The sequence below is a fragment of the Rhodamnia argentea genome, chromosome 11, assembly GCF_020921035.1.
Source record: "Rhodamnia argentea isolate NSW1041297 chromosome 11, ASM2092103v1, whole genome shotgun sequence".
In the NCBI taxonomy this organism is placed as follows: domain Eukaryota; kingdom Viridiplantae; phylum Streptophyta; class Magnoliopsida; order Myrtales; family Myrtaceae; genus Rhodamnia; species Rhodamnia argentea.
Genome location: NC_063160.1, coordinates 13,885,169 through 13,911,279, shown reverse-complemented (window position 1 = coordinate 13,911,279; position 26,111 = coordinate 13,885,169). Strand labels below are relative to the sequence as shown.

Below are 26,111 nucleotides of genomic sequence, written 5' to 3'. Positions count from 1 at the left end.
CGATGCCGCACCAAAAAAAGAAAAAAGGAAAAAAAGAAGAAGAACGAAAGAGGAAGTGTCTCAGAAAAATCCATTCGAGGGTTTTATGTTTGCTTTCGTGGGGGAGGACACACACACACACCACGACGTATCACTCCGACAGCCCCTTCTGCAACTGGGCAAGAGAGATAGCTTATCAAAATGTCTTTTCATCATTTTCGTTTCTTATCTCGTGTTTTTTACGGTCTAACTTGTTATATGAATTAGTAATACCAAATGAGTTTATAGCGATGAAATCGGAAAAAAAATAATGTAGGTGTCGTGTGGGTTCACGTCCAGACCCAACGCACACGAATTTCTCTCCCTATTCGTTCGTTACTTCATGGGTTTTTTTCGTGATCAGACAAATTCATAAATCATATATATGTGATGTCTGCACATGTGGATTGTTCATTTTTAGCAGGTCCGTTCGTTTATGCGAAGACTACTTACATGAAAGATCCACCATTTTCTGGAGACATAATTATATTGATCTATCTAAGTCGATACAATCGGAGGACACGCGAGTCTAAAGCCAAGTCGCTCTCCATAAGGCACAGTTTCATCCTTGTGCTTGAGCTAGACCTGTTAAAAGGATGGCTATGATTCGACCCAAATTGACCTATTAACCTATTTATGATTTATTTATTATAATGCAAATTTTTCGACCCATACCCGACACATACTATTAAAATACTTTCATATTTAATCCATTTTATGAAAATTAAAAAATTATTAAAAAATTATATTGCTAAAATATTGTGGACAATTTTAATTTTTTTTAAAAAATAAACAATCAGAATTCTTTTATATATATTTTTTTTAATTTTGGTTTTTTTTTCCTTTTCCTTTTTTAGTTTATTTTTTTCTCAAAGTTCGGCGAGGGTTTCGCGGCCCTCACTTATCGGTGGCTAGGGTCGCGGCCCTCACCTAGACTTGGCAAGGGTCACGAAGCCCTTGCCAGACTCGTCCTAAAAAAAATGTAAAAGAAAAGGAAATTAAAAAAAATAGAAAACCACTTTATGACTCACTTAAGATAGTAAGGTAACTCATTAAGATTCATTCAAAACTCATTTAAGACCCATTAAGTTATTCAGTAATCCATTTATGACCCACTTTCATTTGTTAAGCAACCATTTATGACCCACACTCCTAAATGTGGGTTAAGATATGGGTTCTTGACTTATTTACCACCTCTAGCTTGAGCATGACTAGACTGGGAAGTCTATCTGCCCTACTCTTGTTCTCCACATACGTAAATCTCCTAAATAGGACGTTCTTGAGGGAAAATACCAAAAAAGTCATAAATCTATTGCGGTGGTGCAGATTCAGTTTTAGACTTTTCAATTGGACTAATTTAGTGCTAAACATTTTGTATTTGTTGCAATGTAGTTTATTCGACTAATTTTGACCGGAAAGCGCTAACACGGACACTAATCGTCCTACGTGGCATGAATGACACTAATGTGGACAAATTTTACTTTTGAAATCTGTTTTTTAAATTATGTTCCATTTTTCTTTTTTATTTTCCTTTTCTTCAATATGGCCAGCGAGTGCCTGCGAGCCTTCTTCGGCCGTTGGTAATGGTCACGACCCTCACCCAGGCCATTGCTGGGCCCGAGAAAGGCCCAACCCTCACCCAAGCCATTGCTGGGCTTGGGAAAGGGCCGCCAAGCCCTTGTGAGATCTTGCAAGGCGGCCCTTGCCCGGTTGTGAGCGTTGAGCCCTCACGAGATTTGGCAAGGGAGGTGACATTCGCTAGCCAAATTGAAAAATATAAAAATTAAGAAAAATACTTTCACGTTACTTCCGATTGTCCTACATAGAATGGACAACGTCAATTTCAGCATTTTCGGCCAAAGATTGACCGAATGTACTACATTGACACATGTTTAGAACTAAATTTCTCCAATTGAAAAATTTTATGACTAAATTTAGACCATAACAATAGGCTTAGTACTTTTTTGGTACTTGGCTCGACGTTCCTGTAGCGTGTAAACGGTAGCATGGTGACTGCTATTGCGCTGTCAATCAAAATCCCCCGTATCGAGCACGAGAATCACGATTTCCTCACAAACCAACTCAAGCAAGTTATCATAGTACCGAAAACCTGACCTTGGAAGTAAGGAAACAAAATAACGATCGCCATCCGCTGGTACATCCAACACGATACCCGTTAACGGGACATCCTGATTGAGTCGAGGATGGCGACTTCGACGTTCCGGGCCTGAATTTCCGAATCTGAAACCGACACCCGACATCACCTCATCAAAATTCAATCCAAGCTGGTCATCGGGGGCATAATGATTGATCCGGCCGACCGCCATCGGTAGACGGCCTCGTGATTCATATTCACACTTCCGCGAAGCATCCTCATGGGACTAAATAATGAACTTTTTACCCACACGATGAGCAAACAAAAGAAAACTGAATGAGAAAGGGGAGCACGGCGGTGTTCCATGAACGACCTTAATTTTGGGGGCCAAGGAAAGGGCTGATCCTGAGCTGTACGTGATCGAGCTAGGTTCGCCTGCTTCCATGCTGCGTACAATTGGGCTCGTCGTACTTCTGGCCCATCGCTGGACTGCATGTTCCGGGCTTGGGCCGTGTGATGACCTACCTGTCCTCCGGCCCGCTTGCGTGAGGAGTTTCTTAGTTCTCCAACGGGGATAATTGTCGACATAGCCTTTTGACGCTATGCCAATTGAGTTCTTAATATAGTCATTTCAGACGTACCTTATATTTTCGTCAATCGAACCCTATTGTCATGTGGCCCTTGAAATTTGACTGGCGGAGGCCAGTTTAGGACTCAATCGACCGGAATTGGAAACATTTAGGATTTTTCTTATAAAAATAAAAAATAATAAAAATTGAAGAGGACTCATAGATCAATAGACAAAATGTTTAGTGCCATGATCTTGATTACGGTTTATGCTTCTCGTTCTAAATTTGGGTTCAAATCACCACGCTTAAGCATTATCTTGAGGCCACTCTGACGAGCACAAACCTATGCGTCTCCGATAATTAACTAGGGGACGAGAGAATCGTCACATCGGAAGTGAATAAGCCGGGTGCTTAAGGAGTCTTGGACACCCATTAGCAGAAGCCAGTTGATCAAGATTCTGCCGCTCTAGTCCTCCATCTATGCTAACTTGTTTTCAAGATGTGTAATCGAATTATCCTTTGTTGTGTTAATGACACTAGGTTCTTGAAAACACATATTCTTAAGGATCTTGTCGATAAATGTCCCCAAGGCACATTAATTAAAAGTGGAAATTACAATCTCCAAGACACCTTGAAAAGGAAAGAAATACACTTTTTCATACAATCATTTCCTTTTTGACCCAAAAAAAAAAAAAAAGCCATTTACTTCGAGTAATAAAGGAAAGATTTCAAATAAAGATCCAAAGTGCCCGACCGTGACGCAGCGACAGCTCACTAGCGGTTTAGATTCGGAGGAATATCGCCAGAAAAATAAGTTGGTAGTTGGTGTCGATTCTTGGACAAGTCAGACGTTAGAATCGGTCATGAACTTGGTTGCATGTTCTTGAAGGGCTCGCCATAATTTTCGCGGAATCCGTTGGCCCCAATCATTTGAACATATGACAAGTCATGGTCATCACGGGCCTTGCCGGTGCTGTGTCTACATTATTGGATGGGATAGTCAACGGTGGTGAAATTTTTTTTTTCACCTGAAAATCTCAAAAATACCCAAGATTAACATGATACGGGATAAAAAAAAAAAAACAATAATGTGGCTACAATTTATTCGAAACCGACACGATTCAAGATGGGTAAGTCCAAAAAATAAAAGGAAAAATAAAAGTATGATTACATCGGATTTTAAGTTAGGTCCGCACCGATATATGAAACAACACTGTTAACCATCGTGATGAGATGACGCCAAACCGTGTCGTTATGAAGGCATTGATGAATAGGGTGCTACTAAAAATTTACCTGCTGTTTACATTACGAACTAATCAAACTTACTTAGGCGGCATATGTAATCTTAGGTTCCGTTTGTTTCGCGAAAAATGAATGATTTGGAAAATATTTTTCTGAAAACGATGGCTTCTATCTCTTACAAAAATAAATGAACAAAAGATATGTTCATTCGTTCGTGAAAATATTTGGACACAGATTATTGGGAAGAATTAAATTATTTTTCATTGACTGATTATTTTAAGCTATACAAATGATTAATTGTATGAAAATATGTTTCAAATCATTTATTTTTCGCAAAATAAAGGAACTTGTATCTCTCTTTAGGAAAATTACCAAAAAGGTCATAAACCTAATTCAGTCCTAATTTTTTTTTTTTTTTTTTTGCTGATTTGGTCCTAAACCTTTTGCAATTGTACCAATTCAATGCGTTCGATGCTGACGTGAACGCCGGCTATTGCTGGCCCTCGGAAGTCATGGTATTTTAATATTTTTTTTGAATATTTTTATTTTCCTTTCTTCCTCTTTGTTTTTCTTTCTCTCTTCCCTCTTCTTCTTCTTCCTCTGACCAACGAGGTTCACTTGGTCGTGGCCTCGCACAGCCTAGATCTGGTGAGGTCAAGCCTTGTCCCATAGTGCAACCGCAACATAGTTGATAGCCATTCTATTCACGCCAATTCTTGCCCAATATAGAGCTGAGGGTTTGCAAAGAACCTCCGTCTTTAAACTAACAACAGAAAATAAAGTCAACTCACTTAAGGAAATTAACAAAAAAATAAAAAATAAAACAAACAAAGGCAGAGGAGTCTAGCTAGGGTGGCTTGGACTCCATGATACATGCATGTTGGTGTGTCATACGCGGCCTATTTTTGTTCTCCACCTTCACGGATTTATTGTAATTGCACATTAGAATGTCCAAATCAAATCTTAAGTTAATCCACGGAGGGAATTAAATCACATGCATGACAAGAGCATATGGATGCCTAAACCATGTGGGATATTTTTAATTCTTCCTCTCACGTGCAAGTCGCTGCGAAATAAACTGGAGTAGAACGGTCTTGACTCCTATACCATTTTAGAAAATTTTATGTTAATAAATAGAGAGATGCCGAGTCATTTGAAAGCTTCGAAACCTTGACAAGTTGAATAGGGTACAAATGAACAAGGGTAAATTGGGTTTTTTTTATTTTTTTACTTATTTTAGATAACCGCACGGAAGCGTAAAAATTCTTGCAATCACGTCCCGGAATTGGCCCATTTCTGTGCATTTCGCTCCCTGTCTCTGCGTTGCATCGAACGGCATTTTTTTTTTTAAAAAAATTTTGTCCATTGGGCAGTGACATTGTCATCCATTTCATTTTATTTTCATTTTAGGGTTAGGGTTAGGTAGATGCACATGCAAGGCCCATAATACATTATATCTTGTAGCTGTTATCTGGTGCAATTCTAAGCTTCCATACATATACATATATATATATATATATATATATATATATATATCTGCACAATTATACACACATATATATTACCAATTGCAAATTTAAATGTTTTCGCGTCCCTTTTTAATTTGGGATTACCAAATCAAAATAACTTCTCAATCAATGCTCCATCTCAGATTCTTCTATGGGTTCCATTGATAGAGTATTGTGCCTGCACTAATCAAACGATCGACTAAATAGATTTACGATTTTCATCGGCACCATCTGTTTTCATAAGATCCGTAATCTCCGTTTTTAGAGAACTTTGCGGTTTTGAATGCTTGTTCGTGAGTTATGTGTACTTGAAAATGGGAGAAATTATCAAAAAAATTTCTAAATCTACTGCACTTTCATCAATTCAGTCATAAACCTTTTAATTATGCTAATTGAGTCCTAAACCTTTTGACATGTGTTACGATCATCGTCTTTTATCACCCGACCCACCCTTTTTAAGTGTTTTTCGATTTTAAATTTAGCTTCTCTCGACGGTTTTGCATCGCGCGTCTGGGCGGAGCAAGAATAGCAGAAAAAAGTCATGCAAATAGATACCGGCATCAAGTTGATTACAGTATACATCTGCATTCAATTGGGATCGACGAAGATGAACGAATAAGTTGATCACATCACGAGATAAAGAAAAGCAAAAAAAAAAACCACTGAGTAGGTGGTACCTGATGTCATTTCTGTAGTGGACGGGTGCAATCGAGATGATACTGACATCCAGATTGATGTGGACACAGTTGCTCCTCCCTATAACGATCACTTTTTCATAAGGTGCTTTCAGATCTCCAATGAACGTAGACGGATATTCGGCAATCAAATTAAATCCAATTGGACGATCGGATAGAAAGATAAATGATATCCTAGACCCATCAAATGGTTGAGGTTGGGTCGGATAACAAATGGTCCGACTCAAATAGACTCATTTAACCTGCTATGATCATTTTATTGCAATTCAAAGCTAATGATTCAAATTATTGCGAGATGCCCTAGTGGTCACCCTTCCTACTTAGAAAGGAGAAGGTGGGGAGTTCGATTTCCTACCTTCTCGGGGGGGGTTGGGGGTGGGGATGCGTGAGTGAGGAAGAGGGTTTCGCAACTAGTACACAGTACATGGCGTGCACAATGTGGCTTGTATAATAGAAAGGAAAAAAAAGCTATTGACTCATACTCGATCCGACTCATACTCGATTCATATTCCTAAAACAATTCCATATTTAATTAAATTTAGGAAAACTCAAATTGAGAATTTAGGAAAACTTATAGCCAAATTGAGGTGAGAGTACAGAGTGAAGAGTGTGAGATCGAGCGAGGGCAAGAGAGATTGAAGAGGGAGTTATAGAGGTAGGTTGAGTTTAAATAAGTTATAAACTCATTTATGATTCATTTACGATCCATTTAACACTTATATTACGCTTAAACTCATTTGTTAGATATGACTAATTTATAAAACAACTCAGCCCACTATATGGGTTAAGCAATGCGTTTATGACTCATTTGGACATGCTTAACGACTATCCTTTTCAAGGAGTTAACTAAGTGGTTAAGTCCAAAAGAAAAGATTCTCTTTGGGGGGTTAAGTTATTGACCAATCAAGGCAAACAACTCTTTGGACCTTAACAAGGAGAGACTAGAATTGTCTTCGCGCACCCAAACGATTGTCCCTCGAGCCTCTCACGAAACGGCACCTGAACGATTCCAAAACTCACATAAATCGATGAATGACAACATGACAAAGGCCATACGATGCCAAGATTCTACGAAACATGTGATTGGTTGTTACTAAATAATGCCTTAGATTCTCGGCGTCGCCCTTGTGCATTTCAACCAAAAAACTAAAGAAAAACTCCGGAGGACTTCGATAGACACCTTGAATTTTAGAGTTTTAAGTAAGAAAAAGAGTTTTTGAAGTTCTTTCGGCCTGTTTTTTTTTTCCCCTCTCTCTCTTTGAGATTGAAGTGCGATCGCGATTGTGCCCTAAACCAACCCTCACCCAACATGATCAAGCGGGCCGCTGGAAAAAAAAATTTGGTAGCACAAATTATATGATCATACCTAAGTCGAGGAAATGCAATTATTTCGCTAGAATCAATAGATGGAGAATCAAATTTAACAAAATATAATGTCATGACAAGAATGAACAAGAAATGGGAATCGAAATTGCTGTCCATTTTCATTCTCATTCCTCCACACCCATCATGATCTTATAGCGCTCTTACGATATTACAATCTCTTGACGGTTTTTAGATATTTTTTAGCTTTCAAGATTTAGCTAGAAGATTATCACTTTATCGATCGGCTTACTCCACGGATCTTTGATAGAAGTGAATAAGTCGATTGAGTAATGCTAGGTATATAAAGATTGGTGTATGGAATTGATTACAACTCGTATCTGATTAAGAGTCTGATATATTACTTTATGTGCTAGCTTTATAAACTAGCTTTAGAGGAGCGGGGGAAACTAATGCCTATAATGTGGTTTCCTTTCTCATAAGAAGGTATTTTGCGCGACGGGTATACGATATGACAATAGCAGGTGTAGCGGACCAAACAAAAGTGAGGTGCATACACCCGTTGTGCCAATTGCCAAGTAGGACGACATTTGTAGTGCACCTAGCTTAATTTCATGCTGGTCGGACGCCGTAAAGGTTTTTTTTTTTTTCCAAATAGTATGAGTTGAATTTCAAGATATACTGAAAGAGAAAAGAAAATATTACGATTTGCATATGCTTTGACTTGGAAGGCTAGCCGGAAACTTCCACTAAACGAAGAAAAAGTACACCATTCCCCCCGACATGAGAAATCCAAGACAGGTTTCCCAGATTATCAGGGCTTCAATTCTACGTTAATTTTTACGAAAACAAAAAGGCGTGGGCCCCAAAATTTGTACAACAAACCAGTGCTCGGAAACTGTGTCGTTTAAGTCAATCAAGTCATCGACGATCAGGTCACTGCGACAAATCGTCATCAAGCTCAAATCCATGGTCGTCGAGCCGGTGCTGCTTCACGAGGAAAGCTTCTCTCTCTCTCTCTCTCTCTCTCTCACAAGTCTCAACCAACCTATCGTCTTGACGCTATCAATCCTCCTCGGTCTCTTCTAACTCGGGAAGCTGAATCGGTCGACCCGGCGAGTCGCAGAAACTGGCTGGCTACCAACACTGATCCGTCTCCCAGTTCCGCCCGCCGTACGCGGAGGCGCCGTCGACGACCGCGACCGGCCTGTTCCTCTTCCTCGCCAGCAGGACCCTCCGGTCGTAGACCGATCGCTTCTCGGGGTCCAGCAGAGTCGAGTACGCGTCGTGGAGCCTGATGAACCGGAGGTCGGCCGAGGAGTCCCTCGCGGCGTCGGGGTGCAGGACCCTGGCGAGCCGCCGGTACGCGGCCTTGATCTCCTCGCTCGTGGCGCCGGCGGGGATCCCGAGGATCTCGTAAGGGGTCGCGAATGGCGGCGAACGGTGAGAGAGCCGCGGAGGGTGAGGGTACTGGTGCTGCTGTCGTGATTTCGAGGTGGCGGAGGACGTGAAGGTCGCGGCGGAGATGGCGGACGGTCGCCGGGCTCGGACGCGAGCGGTGGCGACATACGGAGGGTCGAGAGCCGGAGAGGAGAGAGAGAGCATGGCGAGGGGTGCGGGTTTGGGTTTGGGTATGCGGAGTGGAACGGTGCAGAAACAACGGACAAGAGACGGGGAGGTTTTGGGTTTAAATAAAGAGGAGTAGGTGGGAGACTTTCGTGGCTGAAATTGAATAATAATAATAATAATCTTTTTGTAAGGTTTGTCTCCAAATGATAAAAGGGATTTTTTTTTTTTTTGGCGTCGCGATTCCCTCTGACCGTATTTTTGAACACTTTCAAACTCGTATTTGGCCCGACACAACCTAGTAGCCTAATTCGAGGGGGCCATAGTCCATGGTCTTCCCCAACACCGTCAAATCAACTGCAATAACTCCCTACAAATCATTTTCACAAAACAATCTTGTTTCGATTAGGGGTGAGCAAGACGAATTGATCGAATCGGGAACCACTCGAACTCGTTCCCAATTCCATAAAGTTGAAACCGGTAATTTTCGACCTGGTTCTCGATTTCAAGAAGGAATCGACTTGTCTAGACCGATCTATTCTTATTTTTTTTAAATGTAAACTTAATAGTCAAAGTCCGTATTGTTCACCCCCTATTAATAATTCATTGATTTTATTGGACTGTCTGAAAATCGGATCGGAGTTTTTGGGACACCAATCTTTCCGATCCGATTTCTGATTTCGAGACGAGACCAGAGGTGAATGGAAATCGGTTATTCCTAGCTTCGATCGACAAAAGAAGAGAGTGTCGCCACAACTCTTCCAAAACATCAAGAACGGTCGGGTGCTCTCTTTTCTGCAAATGCACGGTATGGGTTCGGGTCACTCGAAGTTATGGAGTCGGACTTTCTAGAAGATCCGACTCCAACCATTACAAAACAGAAAGGATAAAATTAATAAACAGGTGGTCACTAACAAGCCACATGGCCGTCGTCTGCTCAGGGGCTCGACAATAGAATATGCAGCGATGGGAATATTCCTTGTCGTTGCCAGACCAGAAAAGACAGCGAGCACGACAGAATGACATGCCAAAAGTCAGCGCTATGAAGAAATCCATTGGTTCTCCATATTGACTCGCGTATGATCCTTCGTTTTTCCTAAGTACTTCTATGCCGGCCCGTGATCGGGTCTAAAACATACAGAGTCTATTTCGCTAGGATTCAACTCCGCGACCAAATACTTTTCTTCGGAAGAAGATAATTTCTACGGCGATTCCGGACAAAAAATCGTTGCGAATAGACGGGGTAGTGGATAACTTCGAACGGAGCTCCACCTATAGAAAATGGGCCCGAATTTAGTCTACGACAAATACCGAGAACGTAAAAATGCAAAGCCGAAATTTAATCGACGACGAGTCACCTAAATATATAACAAAGATGCACGCATAATTTAATCGACCACGTGGATTTGGAGACTACAGTTAAGAAACACGCCAAAATTTAATCGATTGCACGAATCTGGGAACTATAACTAAAATGCGGGAATGGAAAGGTAATTGAAAGATAATAGGGCAAAGTGTCCAAAAATCCCTAAACATTTTGCATTTGTATCAATTCAGTCCTAAATCAATTAATTGTGTCAATTTTGTCCTAGTTTTTTTGCATTTGTACCAATTTAGTCCATCCAGCCAATTTTGACCGGAAATCGTTGACTTGAAAACCCGTCGTCCTACGTGGCGCAGCCGGCGCTGATGTGAGCATTTTTTAAATACTTTTAGATATATGCCCTCACCCAGATTTTGGTCGAAGTCCGTGGCGGCCCTTTGCCCAAAAAAAAAAAAAAAAACCAAAAAAATTACTAAAACATAAAAAAAATACTAAAAAATATATATAAAAATATCCATGTCGGCGTTAATTGTGCCATGTAGGATGGCCGGATCTACATCAATAATTTTCAATCAAAATTGGTTAGATAGGCTCAATTGCAGCAATGCAAAAGGTTTAATACTTTTTTCACACTTTCCCCAAGATAATATATTATCTGTTTGTGCGCGGAGGCCTCCGAAAAGTACGATGTGGCTATTTAGAGCCTACAATCCATGATTACCAACAGATTTTATAAATGAACGTTACAAATGGAGGTTACAAATAGTTCCTAAAAAAGAAATAACTTCTTAGTGGTTGCAAGAAATTACAACAATCCTAAAATAGTTGCAAAATAACCAACCAACGGTTTTCCTCTTGTCAATTGCTTGCTATCATTATTAATGACTTCGTCAATCAACTTCAAGGTTCTCATCGATAATTTCACGTTGTGTCGTCGATAACTTTCCTAACAAGTTGTCGATTCTCTCCGAGTTATCAATAGTTCTATTTATAAATGACCAAACTTTGCTCTCATCGACTAAGTCTATCATATATTGATAATAGCCAAAAGTTTTTCATTTTCTAATGCAAACAAATGCCCCCTTCACAAAAATGGAATGATTTATCGTTCATTTCATTAATTTAAATTAGATAATTAAGGGCCATCATGAGCTCGATTGTTATCGACAAATTTGATTTATTTCTTTCCGAATTTTATATTGGTCGGATTCATCATATAACTCATATTTTCTCCACGAAAAGCACATTTTGTGTAGAGTCTTCACTTGGTCTTTCATCTATGTCCTTAAGTAATTACTCATACTTGGACAGTCTTGTTTCCAATTGAAATAAGTCGATAAATTTGGTCCTTCAAATTCTTCTATAAGATTGAATTTCAATCCATTGAAAGCCAAATTTGTGAATTATTTCTCTAAGAGTGAAGTAAGACATCTATTCTTAACCCTCTTAAATAATCAATACAATACTTCATGTGTCGTTCTGTAAAATTGAGAATGAAATAGTATTTTTATCTCAGCTCAAATATGGATTGAATTAGGAGATAAATTCATGTACCGAGTAAATGCATTTTTTTATAAAGATAAATAGAACAATCTAACTCTTAGGAATTCACTCGTTCTTGTCTCTCTACATTGGTTAATAAATTAACCAATACGTTCAACAGTCGACTGATCATCTTCGCCATTACAAACAACAAAGTCAAAAGTTTTGAATTTTCTTGGGTGAGTATAATGTTAACCCAATTAGGATGTAGCATCCTTTATACTAGCCGAACCATTCATTTGTCAACATCTAGTTATCGTAATGCAAGTTCAACCACTTGATTAGGATTCATAAGTTGGCACCTTTCCTTCTCCCTAAGTTCAGGGTAGATAGAATTTTCATGCCTTTTAAAATCTTCACTAGTGGTGGGATTACTTGGCCTAAATTATCCTCGTCATTCAATTGATTAGAAAGCCGCCATGTTCGGTTTGATAGGTATGGACTGGTTGAATGTCCATGGCCTAGAGATGACTTCGTTGATTGCATTGACGACCATCAACTTGATCACATCAAAAATGTGTCTTGCTAAGTGATTCATCATCTTATTTTGTTGGTCCTCAAACTGTCTCTTCATCGTAGTCACTAAAGTAAGGATTGGTGCTAACTTCCTCACTTGCTCCTCCGTAGAGTGCCGCAAGATATCGACGCCTAGGACTGGGTAGCCGTGTCATGGGGGTTCTTGCTCGCAGCATGATTAGGCTATGGATGATTCATTGTTCTCGGTATTGTATTTCCTTAAATCCACCAATGTGGCCCCATCAGTGCAAAAAAAGATGTTTCGCCAGAATTTGACTTTGCGATAAAATACTTTTCACTATAAGTCGTTCTTCGATTTTTTTTTTTTTATGAGACAGGTTTTGTGGCAATTTCGGATAGGAAATATCACAAGTAGACAAGAGAGTCTAACTTCAAACGGAACTGAACGTGCACAAATTGTGTCGGAATTTAGCCAATGACAGAACTTGAGAACATAATCACTTCAAATGGAACCGAACTTACACAAAGTACGCTGGAATTTAATCCACTACAAAGTTTGAGAACACAAAGATGCAATGTCGAAATTTAATCGCTTATGAGGCACCCGAGATATACAATAAAGATACACCACGTAATTTAATTGACGAAGCAGATCTAAATACAACAACTAAGGAACATGCTTGAATTTAATCGACGACGCGAGTGTGTGAACTATAATTATAGTGCATGATTTGGGAGATAATTCAAAGATAATTGAAATATTACATGGTTCCTTGTTTGTGTGCTTTTGGGAGGGGGGGGGAGGGAGGGGGTTTCCAAGGACTACGATGCGGTTGTTTAAAGCCTACAATCAACGGTTACCAACGAAAGTTACATATCAAGATTACAAATGGTTACTGAAAAATGAAATATCCTCATAGTGATTAAGAGAAGTTACAACAATCCTAAAATAGTTACAAAATAATCAATCAGCGGTTTTCCAACCTAGTTGATTGCTTGATGTCCATACCGATGATCCTGTCTTCAACTTCAAGATTTTCGTCGATAACCTCACTTTGTGTATTACTTTAGCTATCGATTCTCTAGCGATAATTTCATTCATAAATGATCAAATTCTGCCCTCATCAATTAAGTTCACCGTATGTTGATAATAATTAAGTGTCGATATTTTTTGGTGCAAAAAAAAAAAAGTCAATGAGACGGCAGGTCCCCATTTCACGACATAATTCATTATGAGCAGCATTAAAGTAAGGTAAAGTACTGTATATTCTAGATGCAATCATTTGAATTCGAGGACAAGTGGCCCAAATTTAACTGTTTAGTTTTATTTGTTAAGAGGGTTGGAAGTCTATAGCGCTAAATTAGGCTATCCAAGAAAAACATATTGTTTCAGTTTGATACCGTCAAGAATAAGAGAAAATTAAAGAAATTTCTTCGTAACTATTTACATTCAACCTAGTTTTTCTTTCTCAATAGGCAGGTTAAGTACAATGTGCGTAATTGTGTGGTTAGAAAGAGAAAATATATGCAGGAATACAATAACGTATTGGTCCCGAATATACCGGTCCTTCGGGAATTCTTCAAGCTTTAGCAGATGGGAGAAAACTTATTTTTAAATCGAATTTTTTTTCCATCTAGAGGACCATCCATAGTTGTTCTAGATATGTGACTACGTCTTTCATAGAAGAGAATACACGAGATGCGCATAGGCGTTGACCTAAATTCTTTCTACAATTTTATTTTGTTGTACTTTCTTAGCTTCTTTTAAACCCCTACAACAACAATTCAAAGACAACGATATAACTCGGGCACGTTTTTAAATTTAGACCAAGAGCGAATCTTATTTTCAAAGTCAATTAATGCCGGCAAAATTTACTCCAATTCTCCATAAACTTCTAGTTGTAGTGATACCGCAGGCATTGATTAACAAGAAATGAGCATAAGACCGGCGCTTTATTCTAATATTGTCCGGAAATCAATAGGATTCAAATAGAATTGGGAAATATGCATATATCAAATTAGATCGGACTTATGCTAAATCGCTGTCGAACACGACATTTTTGTTTCTTTTTTTTTTTTCCCTCATGGCACAAGAGTGCCCATGAGTCGGAACCGACCCCGTATTGGGGTCGGCCGATGTCACACGACACGGACGAATAAACTGGGTTCTGAATTTTTCTAGTGGTCATAACTTGTGCCAGCACATTAAAAAAAGCCCTTTGGCATTTACATACGTCCATGATGAATATGATATATGCACTAAAATAAGCAGATCCGACGTCGACCTATCATTAAACTAAAACTAATCCGCCCGACAAATTACACCGGCCAAGTCATGCCTTGGTAAACAAATCACCACCCATCCTTTGCTCAACGATCATTTAATTTTTTATTTTTTTCTAATATCTCCTTGATTTTGCAACAAATAGCATGGTTTTGGTCCATATGAATTACCAAAAAAGTCAAAAATCTATTACAATTGTGCCAATTCAGTCATAAATCTTTTTTTGCCGATTAAGTCCTAAAATTTTTGCAATTGTGCCAATTTAGTCCAATTGGCCGGCCGATGTTGACGTTGTCAACAGCGTCCTACCAGTCCATACCCTAAAAAAAAAAGAAATAAAGAAATAAATTTTTTTAAAAAATATTAAAAAATTGCCACATTAACATCGGCCGGTCAAATGGACTGAATTGGCGTAATTATAAAAGGTATTGGACTTTTCTAGTAATTTTCCTTTGTTTTGACGCTGTTGTTCTTTATTATTATTATTATTATTATTATCATCATCATCATCGTCTTTGTCTTTATTAGCTCATGGTGACTCTTGGGACAATTCCAAATAACAAATGAAAAAGATACTTTCGTCTTGGTGAAAGGTCGTGCACTTTATAGTAATAAACGGCATTTATATTGTTGTAAATCGCATTTCTTAATGAATTCCAATTTTTCCATCTGAGATTTGGATTTCTCAATTGTTATGGCACACCCATAACGTTCGAGTTAAATATGATATTTGCATTCAATATAAGTATCTTGCGACATGATTATCAATTATTTACTTTTGAAGCTGAGTTTTCCATTTTTAAAACTAATTCCCGGGTCATTTTAGTTCTCAATAAGATAAGTCATGTCAATTATCTATAGTCTATTTCTAAATCCACCTTTTTTTTGTTTTGTTAATATCCTAAAAAAAATAACATTTATTTATTATTTGGACCTTTCCATCAGAAAAGTGAATTTCCTTTATACTTCATAAATCGACAATGCTATCGTTTATTTATTATCCAATTCAATTGTTATTTTTATCAATTGGGCAAAACTTATAGCTCGAGGAATCTTGTGGAAAATTGTCCACAAAAATCCTAAACCTATTGCGGTTTTGCCAATTTAGTCCTAAACTTTTCACGTTTTGCCGGTTGTGTTCACCTAGTTAATTTTGGCTGGAAATCGTTAAGATGGATGTCGGGCGTCCTATGTTGCACGACCGGTGCCGACGTGGATAATTTTTAATAATATCTTCTTCTTTTTTCGAAATTTTCATTTTTTTTTCTTATTTTCTTCTATTTTCCTTTACTTTTTTCTTCTTCTTTTTTTGTCTTTTTTCTTCTCTTCTACCCTCTGCCCGCCTCACGCGAGGGACCCCCGAACCCGGGCTGGTAAGGGCAGCCCCCGTTGGATCGGGCGAGGGCTGCTCTCATCGAAGGCCGGTGACCTCCGTCGAGCTCGTTGATGGCCGACAAAGGGAAGAAGGGAAGAAAAAGAGAAAAAAGAAGAAAAAAGTAAAGGAAAACATAAGAAAAGAACAAAAATGGAAATTTGTAAAATAGTAAAAAATAAATATATAAATATATAAAAAATATTAAAATATTATTAAAAATTGTCAACGTCAATGCTGGTCATCTTACTTGCCAAGAAGAATGGTTGGCGTCCACATCAGCAATTTTAAATCAAATTGACCGGGTCAACTCAATTGACAAAAAGTGAAAATATTTAAGACTCAATTAACAAAATTAAAATGTTTAGGACTAAATTAACTGCAATAGGTTTAGGAATTTTTGGATAATTTTGCCTATAATTTTGTCTAAGTCTTATAGTTGGTACTTTTCCTTTATGGATGGTAAATTAGCTGTAAAGTTCATAAAATGAGAATCCTATCACTTAACAACTAACCAATACCATGCCAACTCACCTCAAATTATCATATGACATCAACTCATAACAATAATTAACCTTTATATTCGTAGATTACCTCTTAGCTTATGCAAATGATATTAGTAATGCCCCTTAAATCACCTCAAGTTCTTGTAAGTTGGAAGGTCCTAAACCTAGACGACCGTAACTTCCCTTAATACATATTAAGCAACCTCAATTTCTCAAAATTTTCTTTCTACCTTTTCTCAATGAATTTACCTAAATTAACGTAATGTCCCTTTCGATTTTGTGAATTAACCAAACCTATTTAATTTTATCGCAATTATCATTGGTTGCCGAAATTTTTCGAAATCAAATGTAAATTTAACAATCGTACGGTCAATAACAATCGTTAAGCATCGGTAAGTCACCGGTTTGACAAGTCAGAAGTGATACCTTTTTCTCACGGCATGAGAGAGCTCACGAGCAGCAACCGACCCCGTATCGGTCGGCCAATGTCCCATGACATCGACAAACTAACTAGTTTGGAATTTTTCTAGTGGCCATAATTTGTGCAATCGCCATTATAAAACCCTATGGCGTTCACATTCATCCATGATGAGAACGATCTTTCGTACTAAAAAAAGCAGATCCGACGTCGACCTATCATTAAACTAAAACTAATCCGCCCGACAAATTTCACCAGCCAAGTCATGCCTTGGCAAACAAATCACTACCCATCCTTTGCTCAACGATCATTTAATTTTGTATTTTTTTTTTCTAATATCTCCTTGATTTGGCAACAAATAGCATCAGTTTAATGCATACAATTAAATTAATGGGGCGCCGTTTTGACGCTGCTGTTCTTTATTATTATTATTATTATTATTATTATTATTATTATTATTATCTATAAGATAAGGTGCGCGACCTTTTAACAAGACGGAAGCATCATTTTTCATTTGTTATTTGGAATGCTCTTAATAGGTTGGGATATACCCGGATCAGATAAGAATTTGGTAGAAATAATGACGTGCGAGCTTCCATGCTGAAGACCGGCGCGCAACGGCCTCGGGGGACCCTAGATTTGGAGTCGCCTGAGGCTAGATCTCGACCCGGGCGTCCGTCGTGGCCTCTGTGGTCACGGCCAACGCAGGAGGCAACATTCATCTATGGCTTGTAACTAATCATCACAAACAGAAAATTACCTTGATGTTTCGAAACTCTGCAATGCCATCAGTTAGTAAAATTTGAATAATATTGTAATTTTTATCAGGTGGACATAACTTATAGATCGAGTAGTAATCATACCTTAATAATTGTAACTTGTCGAATGTCTTCATAGTTTCGACCGAACGTATAGTAATTTAAAACTTTTCGATTAATCAATTGAAAAGTTATCTCGATGAAAAAAGAAGAAGAAAAAATTATCGAAAAAGTCCTAAATTTTTTTATGACTTGCCAATTTAGTCCTAAACTTTTCAATTGTGCCAATTTAGCTCTAAACATTTTCACGATTTGCCAATTTAGTCCTAAACCTTTCAATTTTACCAATTTAGTGCTAAACCTTTTGACGATTTGCCAATTTACTCTTAAAATCTTTGGCGATTTGCCAATTCAGTCTTTTTGACCAATTATCACAATAATAGATTTAGGACTAAAGTGGCAAAACTTCAAAAGGTTATGAGTAAATTGGTAAAATTGAAAGATTTAGGATTAAATTGGCAAATCATCAAAATGTTTAGGACAAAATTGGCACAATTGAAAGGTTTAGCATTAAATTGGCAAATCATAAAAAAAGTTTAGGATTTTTTGGACAATTATCCCAAAAAAACAACCACTCCATTGTTATGGTCGATTCGGATTATCACAAAATTCGACGTGGAAATAATTTAATATTTTCCGAACCGACTGTGGGTCGTGGGCATGAATTGCCCTTAACGACGTCGTCTAGCACATTTTTGCCCCCAAGTTGAACGAATTGGGACAAGTTAAGCCAATTGAGCCCCCTCTTCAAACCCTAACTTTAGACCTAGGCATTTGGGCCAAAATTACCTGGTGAAGCGGCTCAAGATGGGGTCAACAAAGCCCGGACGAAGGTGAATATTGCCGCCATTGCGGGCTCAGAAGTCCAATAAGAACATTTTTTTTTTTTGGGGTCAAACAATAAGAGCAAGTTGGACAAGGTGAATACTGCAGCCATGGTGTTATTGCAGCTGTTGATCTCGACCAGAACACTGTTCCCGATTCATTAGTATTGATTTCTGGGTTGTGCAACTATGTCGGATACACATTCAACAGTTAGAAATGATGTATTGTCCAGGTTACGGCAGTACCGGTAGGCTTGCGAGCTTGGCGGTCAGGGATTGGCATTCCGGTGCTCCACGAATCGCAAATCGTTAGCGGCGTCGTTTTCGTGAAGAAGAGCCAGCTCATTTTGAAAAAGCCACGGAGGAAGTATCCATTCTATTAAAAAAATCATGCAGGGCTCTTTGCTGAAATTTATTGTCAAATGCACTTAAGTGATGGTTTTTTTCTCCGATGTGGCACTCAAGTGGTCGCTCAAAAAGTTTTGACGCTAAAAGAACGTATAACAAAAATTAAGAGAATTATCAAAAAAATTTCTAGACTTATTTTAATTGTGCCAATCAGTCCTAAACTTTTTTTTCCCCAATTGAGCCATAAACCTTTTGCATTTATATTAATTCAGCACATCCGGCTAATTTTAGTTGGAAATTGCTAACATGGACGCCGGTCTTCCTGCGTGGCGTAGCCGACGCCGACATGAACAATTCTTTAATGATATTTTATTGAATTTATTTATCTATATTTTATTTTTCTTCCCTTCCTTCTTCCTCTAACCGGTCGATGGACATCAATGACAGGCTAGAGGTGAGGGCCGGCGAGGTCGAAGTGACTGGCTCGAGGAAGAAGGAAGGGAAGAAAAAAGAAAGAAAGAGAAAGAAACAACGAGTCCATGCTAAACCTAACCAAATGACAAGCCACACCAGAAGAGTGCTCAAGTTTAGAACCAGCTTGCTGAACGTGATGTGGCTCGCCCAACCCAATGATGCGAGATGAGTAGCATAAAGTTTTTCCTTTTCTGCACAGAGAAAGACAGAGAGAGAGAGAGAGAGAAAGGCATGTGAAAGCAAGCTGCCACAAGACCAGGATAAAGTATTCTCAAGTGACTAAGTGTCACTGTACCTTATCGGCACTGCCGCAGTCTGAATCAGCAAAAGTTCAAAACGTAGCGAATTCACTCGGAATTTGTGGGATCATGACGAGGCCGATATGGCATAGGTGTTAACATTCATGGCACAAGCATACAGACAGTAAGTTTTACACTTCGCACGGCAGGAAGATTGCCATTAAAAAGCATATCACATGGCACTACGCTTCACATCCAATTTCCAAATAGCATCATCTTCGACTGTATACACAACAGCTAAACTCAGCATGATGCCGCCTATTCTACAATCGAATTTCTGAATGCGGAACCGGGTGCATAATTGAAAAGAATTACGACAGAAGCCGGGCAAACTACAGCTAGATACGAAGCAGTCAAAAGTTGTCAGTCAAATGGTGGTCAGTCAGCATCATCCTCGATATTTACTGCTTCGATTTTGACGAAGCCCATTTGAAGAAACTGCAATTTGCTTCAGGATTGGAGGCAGGCCCCTGAAAGAGGTAAATGAAAAATGAGAGATGCCTTTCCATCAGAATTGTGCAGATTCGTTCCTGAATCACAATAACAAGGTGCATTCTCAAAGATCAATCTATCTGGAATATATGCATAGCGAAACAAACCATTACTATCGAAAAGGAGAAATTGGTGAAGGATATTTACTGGAAAATAGTTTTAAGCCAGGAACAAGTTGAGGTAACACTACGTGCATCATCATTCACTCATTAGAAGTTACTCGAGACAAGTCACGAGTTTAAATAATAGGTCATTCATTTTTTTTCTGCTGTTTCCTTTGTTTGTTGATGAACCTCCTACAGTAGATAGATAACTATTTATTCCCTACTCTGCGGGTTTTTGCCAAATATTTAACAACACAGAACTATAGAGTTCCACCCGAAAAAAGATGAGGTACCTCAGCACGAGGGCACGTGTAAAATCTGCGACCAAAATTAGGACCTGCCTTCTTTACAACACGAGAGACACAAGGTTCACTATGGCCCTTGCAAAGAGGGATGCTATTCTGCATCAACTGCTGTATTCTTTGCCACTCCAGTAAAGCCACATTATTTTTTCCTTTCCCCACAGACGATTGATCAAGAGGAGAAGCACTTATGTTCAAATCATTCTGCTGGATGCTTCTGCTATCCTCATCATTTGCAAAGTTACAATTAGTCTGATCGTCGGACTTTTGTGTATGTACCACATTGAGTGAAAAATTTCCACTAGACTTCTCATCCTTGTTACAACTGTCTGAGCTTCTCTGGAAGAAAGACCGCAATGATAATTGAGATCCTTGACCTTTCTTAGCTTTTTTCTTAACTTCACTATATTGGTTACCATCTGCAATGTCAGATGCACCAACAGCAGTGACATTGTGAGACTGTTCGTGTGCTTCCAAGTTTACAGAACCAGACTTTTGGTTTGAGGAAGCACAAGATTTGCTGGAGAGTGACCCGGATGGATCACAGTCGTCAAAGGATATTTTCGTTCCCCTACTACAACTCCTTATCGTGACATCTTCCTCTAAACATGAAGTTGACATTCTGCATACTTCCACTTGCTCGGAAACTTGTCTCTTCATTAGCACTGACACTGCACAGATTAAGCGATTATTAAACATAGCAACAGGAATTTAGAACAAACAGTTACAGGAGAAAGACAAAATTGCACCACAAAATTATAATAAAGCGGCGTTTGGTCGTTAGGACAAGAATTGGACAGGATAGAATAAGATCGAATAAGAAATACCCCGGATTAGAGAAATGGACTGATATAACCCTATCAAGTGTTTGGTGGACTCAGGATAGCAATGAAAACAAATCAATTAAATTTATGAAAAGGAGAAAAAGAGAAACACCCTAACTCTAAGCTGCAGCAGCCACCGTGGCTAGTGCCACCGTCTGCCGCAGTGGACCATTGTCACCAGAAAATCAGAGAAAGATGGACTCAATTGAAACATCGGGAGAACGCGGACACCCATGGTGGTGCTCTCTTGAGGACAGAGACTCCCGAGGTGGTCGCACGCTGTCTCGGATCTAGATTTGAGTCTGCAAGCAACAGACATCCGTTGGGGAGGGTTTTTGGTTTGTTGTGGGGGGCGGGGGGAGAGAGATCTGTGGCACCCACTAGTAGGATATAAGAACCAGAGGTTTTGTTCCTTTTTTTTTCCATTTATTAATTTTCTTTGTCTAATCCACATCTCTACCCCACTCCTGTTCCCTTACTTCGCATCAGAATCCAGACATATTCAGGGTTATCCCATCCAGAGGAGGTCACCAAACACTGATAGGATAACTTGTGATCCTATCCAGGCTCCTGTTTAGGCTAGTAAACGAAGCCTATGACGATTGTAATTTACTTTTCCAGAGAACAGGCAGAAATCGAAGGCTTAACAAGTAAGAACATACACATACAATAATTTCAATTATTGTAACAATTATCTGATATCATCACGATACTCTGTCTAAAGAGTCACATATTCAGGACAGTCAATTACATAGCAACGTCTGACCCAAAAAACAAAAAGATTACATAGCAACATCTTGTCAGTATTTCTAAGAAGCAAGATGTAGCATGTAAGATAAATCGTCATGATGACCTATGTGCAGACATTCTTCATAGGAAGTGTCCTCAGATTGTCTAAAACAAATAATCCACAGCTCTAACAAGCATTTTCTAAATAGTTATATTCATCAGAAGAAGACACACTGACATTCACGTTAATCGACATAGATTTCTAGACTGAAGAAAAAGCAAACTGAGAATTAAACCCTGGTACTTTCATTCCTAGATATGACTTTTGGATAAGCAAAGTTCCATTACCAATTGTTTGCTGGATGCCACGAATTGTAGGAAAATATCTAGCAGAAATTGATGGAGTGTCATGTTGGGACACGTCAACAATTCCCTCTAAACAAACATAGACAGGAGCATGATCAGAACCTTCCAGTTTTGTACTCCATCCTCCTTTCCACCTACAGATTAAAAAGGAGAGGAAGTTAGGCAGTGGATGCTGGGAACTTTACATGCATGCATGCATGCATGCCACCATTTCCTCAGACTTCCATGTAGTAAAACTAAGAAAGTGCCAAGGAAAACGAGAGCCACACATTCAGAACATACAGAATTTTGGCGTTTGATATCTTGTTTAGTAGTTACAGAGTGCAAGTAAAGTCAAACTTGACTTTACCTGGGGGTATTCCCAGGTTTCCACCGTTTGTATATTGTAAGTATGTCACAATCCTTGACGTGGCAAGCTACAAGGTTGTGACCTAGTGGATCACAGTCTTCATGTAAGCAGGATCCGGTGCAGAGGATATGATCAATTCTCGAACCAAAATTAAATTGTTCAGCACCAGTATTTGAAGGCCAGCAGGTATATGCATCTTTCCTGAGAATTGAAAATAATGTTGGAGATAAGATGCAAGTGAACAAAAATAACCACCATATTCATGATTTGATGACTCTGGGTGAACCAGGAAAATACACAATTAAATGTAAGATTTGAAAACAAGAACAACAAAATTTTAATATACTATATGATGACCAGTAGCAGCTCTTACAGAAATGTCACACCTATCAGGATGTTTGGCTCTGAAAATGTCAAAGAAAGGGCCTCCATTTCCTACCAACATAGATCTTAGCCATTTTCTAAACCTGCGAGGCGAATGAACTCAATGACTTTCACGTTAGCCTCAACTACAAAAGCTATATGAGCAAGAGTTATGAAAGCATATCCATCTGGCAGTAGGCATATAAGGGGATAAAACCAATGAAAGGTTAGGAACTTACTCGTTCTTCTCAAAGTCTGGACCTGCCTCACACCGATCTATAGCAGCAGGCGCTATGTTCAAATCGCCTACAACAAATAATCTTCTCCCCTGCTGCAAAAGATACTCCCATCTTCTCTAGAACAGTAGTTAAGTATGTTAGCGGAAAGAATAATATATACAATTATAAAAAAGTGCCTTCACCTTAGATTGAGGATTCAAAGAAGGAAAACAGATAGTAAACCATTCATTCTCCAGAAAACCACTTGAAACCAAATTGGGGATGCAGTAATTATAGTAGAAGAACAATTGCTAAAGTACAAATTAGTTCCCGAGAATTAATGTGTATTAGAATCATAGGAGCTGACAAATTCACGACCAATTGAATGCCATTGCCGATAACATAATAAGCAAGCTGTGATTCCCATGTATTCTTCACTTGATTAATCTGTAAATCCAAGACTAGCAAGAAGCCACCCACTGAGAGATGCTATAGAAGAAGCTCACCTAGACAATAAATTCTAAGGCTTTCAAACTCTTGAATCTCATCTTTTTTGGGCAATTCTTTTCTTTGATTCCGCATTACTTTCCAAGGGTAATCTCATGGCAAATTAAAATTTACTAGAAAATTGTTCATTAGAACACATCTCCCATTATTTCTCTTGTTTTTTTACTTTTCCCGTATATGTGTCTTTCTAATAATCTGTCCTCCGAGATTGTGTAGAAAACCAAATTCTAAGTTCTCCAGAAAACATAAGCAATTTACCTGTAATATCTTGTAAAATTTGAGCTTGAAATCGGTCCTTTCAGCATCATCAGAATCAGCTCGAGGCCCATATATATTGAATAGAACTGCACAATTAATCAGTTAACATATCAAAGAGTTGGCAAACAGACTTGATGCAAACTGCAACTTGATGTTAGATGTTAGAGTTCCAAAATTCTATAGCATTCATTCAACAATATGAGAGCATTGAGGCTCAGTACTTTAGTATCAACATGAGGATTCTACTATGTCTCCCATTTAAGATGCTAAGAAGTTAGAAAAGAAACCCACCAAAGTGGCCGTGATCCGTGATGACACAACGCCCCTCACTATCAACTTGAAGAAGATCATCCTCCGCAAAATCCTCAAGGCCTCCTGCTACTCGAGTTTGATTTTCATCCTTTCTACCGTTTCGAAGGAGGCCCGTAAAGCCTTCCTCCGCCGCAACAGGCAAAGCCACTTCTCTGCTTGAAAAGGCGGACCTCACCCGGCAAAACGTTGCCACCCCTGAATTGTCGTTAAACCAAAGGCCAAATTTAAGCAGCATAATCATTGCAAGCACCGAATTATTTAAAAAAACACAAAATTGAAAAAAAGGGAAAAGGAAAAGGGAAAAAAAACAATGCAGTAAAATCCTATGTCTCAATTTCATAAATAACAGACCCACTTCTACTTGGAACTTTTTCTCACCGGCAAGCAATTATAGACTCCAACGTCAATTTTTCATTAACACGGAAGCAACCCCCAGCTCAAAATGGAACAAAAATCTAAATTTTCCGAAATATCATTTTGTCAAACAGCGAACCTGCATACCCAGTGCGGCCTTTATCCGACGTGCGCGTACACGAGAAGAAGGACTCGTACCCCTCAGCCATCACCACATCCGCCGTAAGCTCCTGTCTCCTCAGTTTCGTCTCCTGTCCAAACACAACACAAACGAAGCGGATTTAGCCCCAGAAGGAAGAAAAAGAAAGCAACTCAATCAATCAAACACGGAGCGGCGAGTGTCTTGGTGGGGCGCGGAAACAGAGGACCTGAAAGCAAATGATGTCGGCGTCGAAGGAACCGAGCAATCTGAGGAGCGAACCGAACTGGGAGATTCGCTGCCTCAGGCCGTTGACGTTGTAAGTCACCAGCTTCATCGTCCTCTCGCCGTCCTCCGGCGCATCGGAGGACATCGTGGTGGCATCCGCTTTCCGAATTCTGATGTGACTGCTCGAACCGAAAATGACAAGCGACCGGGGTGCCGAATGTCTAAGTCCTATGGATGTGTCCGAGTATCCACATCCCTTGCTCCTGACAGAGGTATTCTCTACAACCGATCGTACTGAGTCTGCTGTAAACTCCAACCAATTTCTGCTTTTTAATTCTTTTCTTTTTTTGGTCGAACTGCTTTTTAATTCGAAAAAATGAAACAAATAGTTCGTCAAAATTGAAAAAAATTCTAAATAAGAGCATGAAGTGATCTCATTTTCTTGCATGAAAACTTTTTTTTGTTGTCGAACTTAAATAATAACTTTAACTGGATATTGTTTCAAAAAATAACCCGAATTACCCTAGCTTGATCAAAGAACATTTTCATCATTTATTTATTTTTCTTTTTTTCTTTGCAGTTTTTCATTTGTTTTTTTCATTTTTCCTTTTTATTTGCATGTCCTTCTCACTGGTGGCCTGTCTCAAGCACCGACAGGCTTCTAATGAGGGTTTTGCCTAGGAGAGGCAACGGTAGCCCTCAACGGCCTCACGCAGATTGGGCGAGGGCTAGCTTGGTGAGGCGAGGTCGACGAGGGCCTCACCCGGACAAAGCGAGGGCAGCCCTCACGAGTCTTGCCGGGGCTAGGCGAGGGCTGCTCTTGCCACGCTCGAGCGAGGCTCTAAAAAACAAAAAGAAAGAAAG

General features: G+C 39.1%; 2 protein-coding genes across 2 annotated transcripts; both read right to left on the bottom strand.

The window, feature by feature from the left end:
• Positions 1–8,177: 8,177 nt before the first annotated feature.
• Positions 8,178–9,099, bottom strand: LOC115736418 (chaperone protein dnaJ 11, chloroplastic-like). Its single transcript, XM_030668124.2, has 2 exons — positions 8,476–9,099; positions 8,178–8,376 (listed from the first exon to the last, which is right to left on the bottom strand). The coding sequence occupies exon 1, from the start codon at positions 9,053–9,055 to the stop codon at positions 8,588–8,590; it is 468 nt and encodes a 155-aa protein (XP_030523984.1). The 5' UTR covers positions 9,056–9,099; the 3' UTR covers positions 8,178–8,376; positions 8,476–8,587.
• Positions 9,100–19,837: 10,738 nt separating this feature from the next.
• On the bottom strand, positions 19,838–25,472 carry LOC115736439 (DNA-(apurinic or apyrimidinic site) endonuclease 2). The gene is made up of 10 exons (XM_030668158.1): positions 25,249–25,472; positions 25,020–25,131; positions 24,506–24,721; positions 24,215–24,300; positions 23,471–23,586; positions 23,255–23,335; positions 22,869–23,069; positions 22,502–22,653; positions 20,592–21,271; positions 19,838–20,172 (listed from the first exon to the last, which is right to left on the bottom strand). The coding sequence occupies exons 1-10, from the start codon at positions 25,390–25,392 to the stop codon at positions 20,104–20,106; spliced, it is 1,857 nt and encodes a 618-aa protein (XP_030524018.1). The 5' UTR covers positions 25,393–25,472; the 3' UTR covers positions 19,838–20,103.
• Positions 25,473–26,111: the final 639 nt, after the last annotated feature.

Coding starts and splice junctions, on each gene's coding strand:
- LOC115736418 (XM_030668124.2), bottom strand. CDS start 9,055: ATGCTCTCTCTCTCCTCTCCGGCTCTCGACCCTCCGTATGTCGCCACC.
- LOC115736439 (XM_030668158.1), bottom strand. CDS start 25,392: ATGTCCTCCGATGCGCCGGAGGACGGCGAGAGGACGATGAAGCTGGTG. Junction 24,722..25,019: donor AGGCCGCACTGGGTATGCAG/GTTCGCTGTTTG, acceptor ACGACAATTCAG/GGGTGGCAACGTTTTGCCGG. Junction 23,587..24,214: donor AATTTTACAAGATATTACAG/GTAAATTGCTTA, acceptor CTACTGTTCTAG/AGAAGATGGGAGTATCTTTT.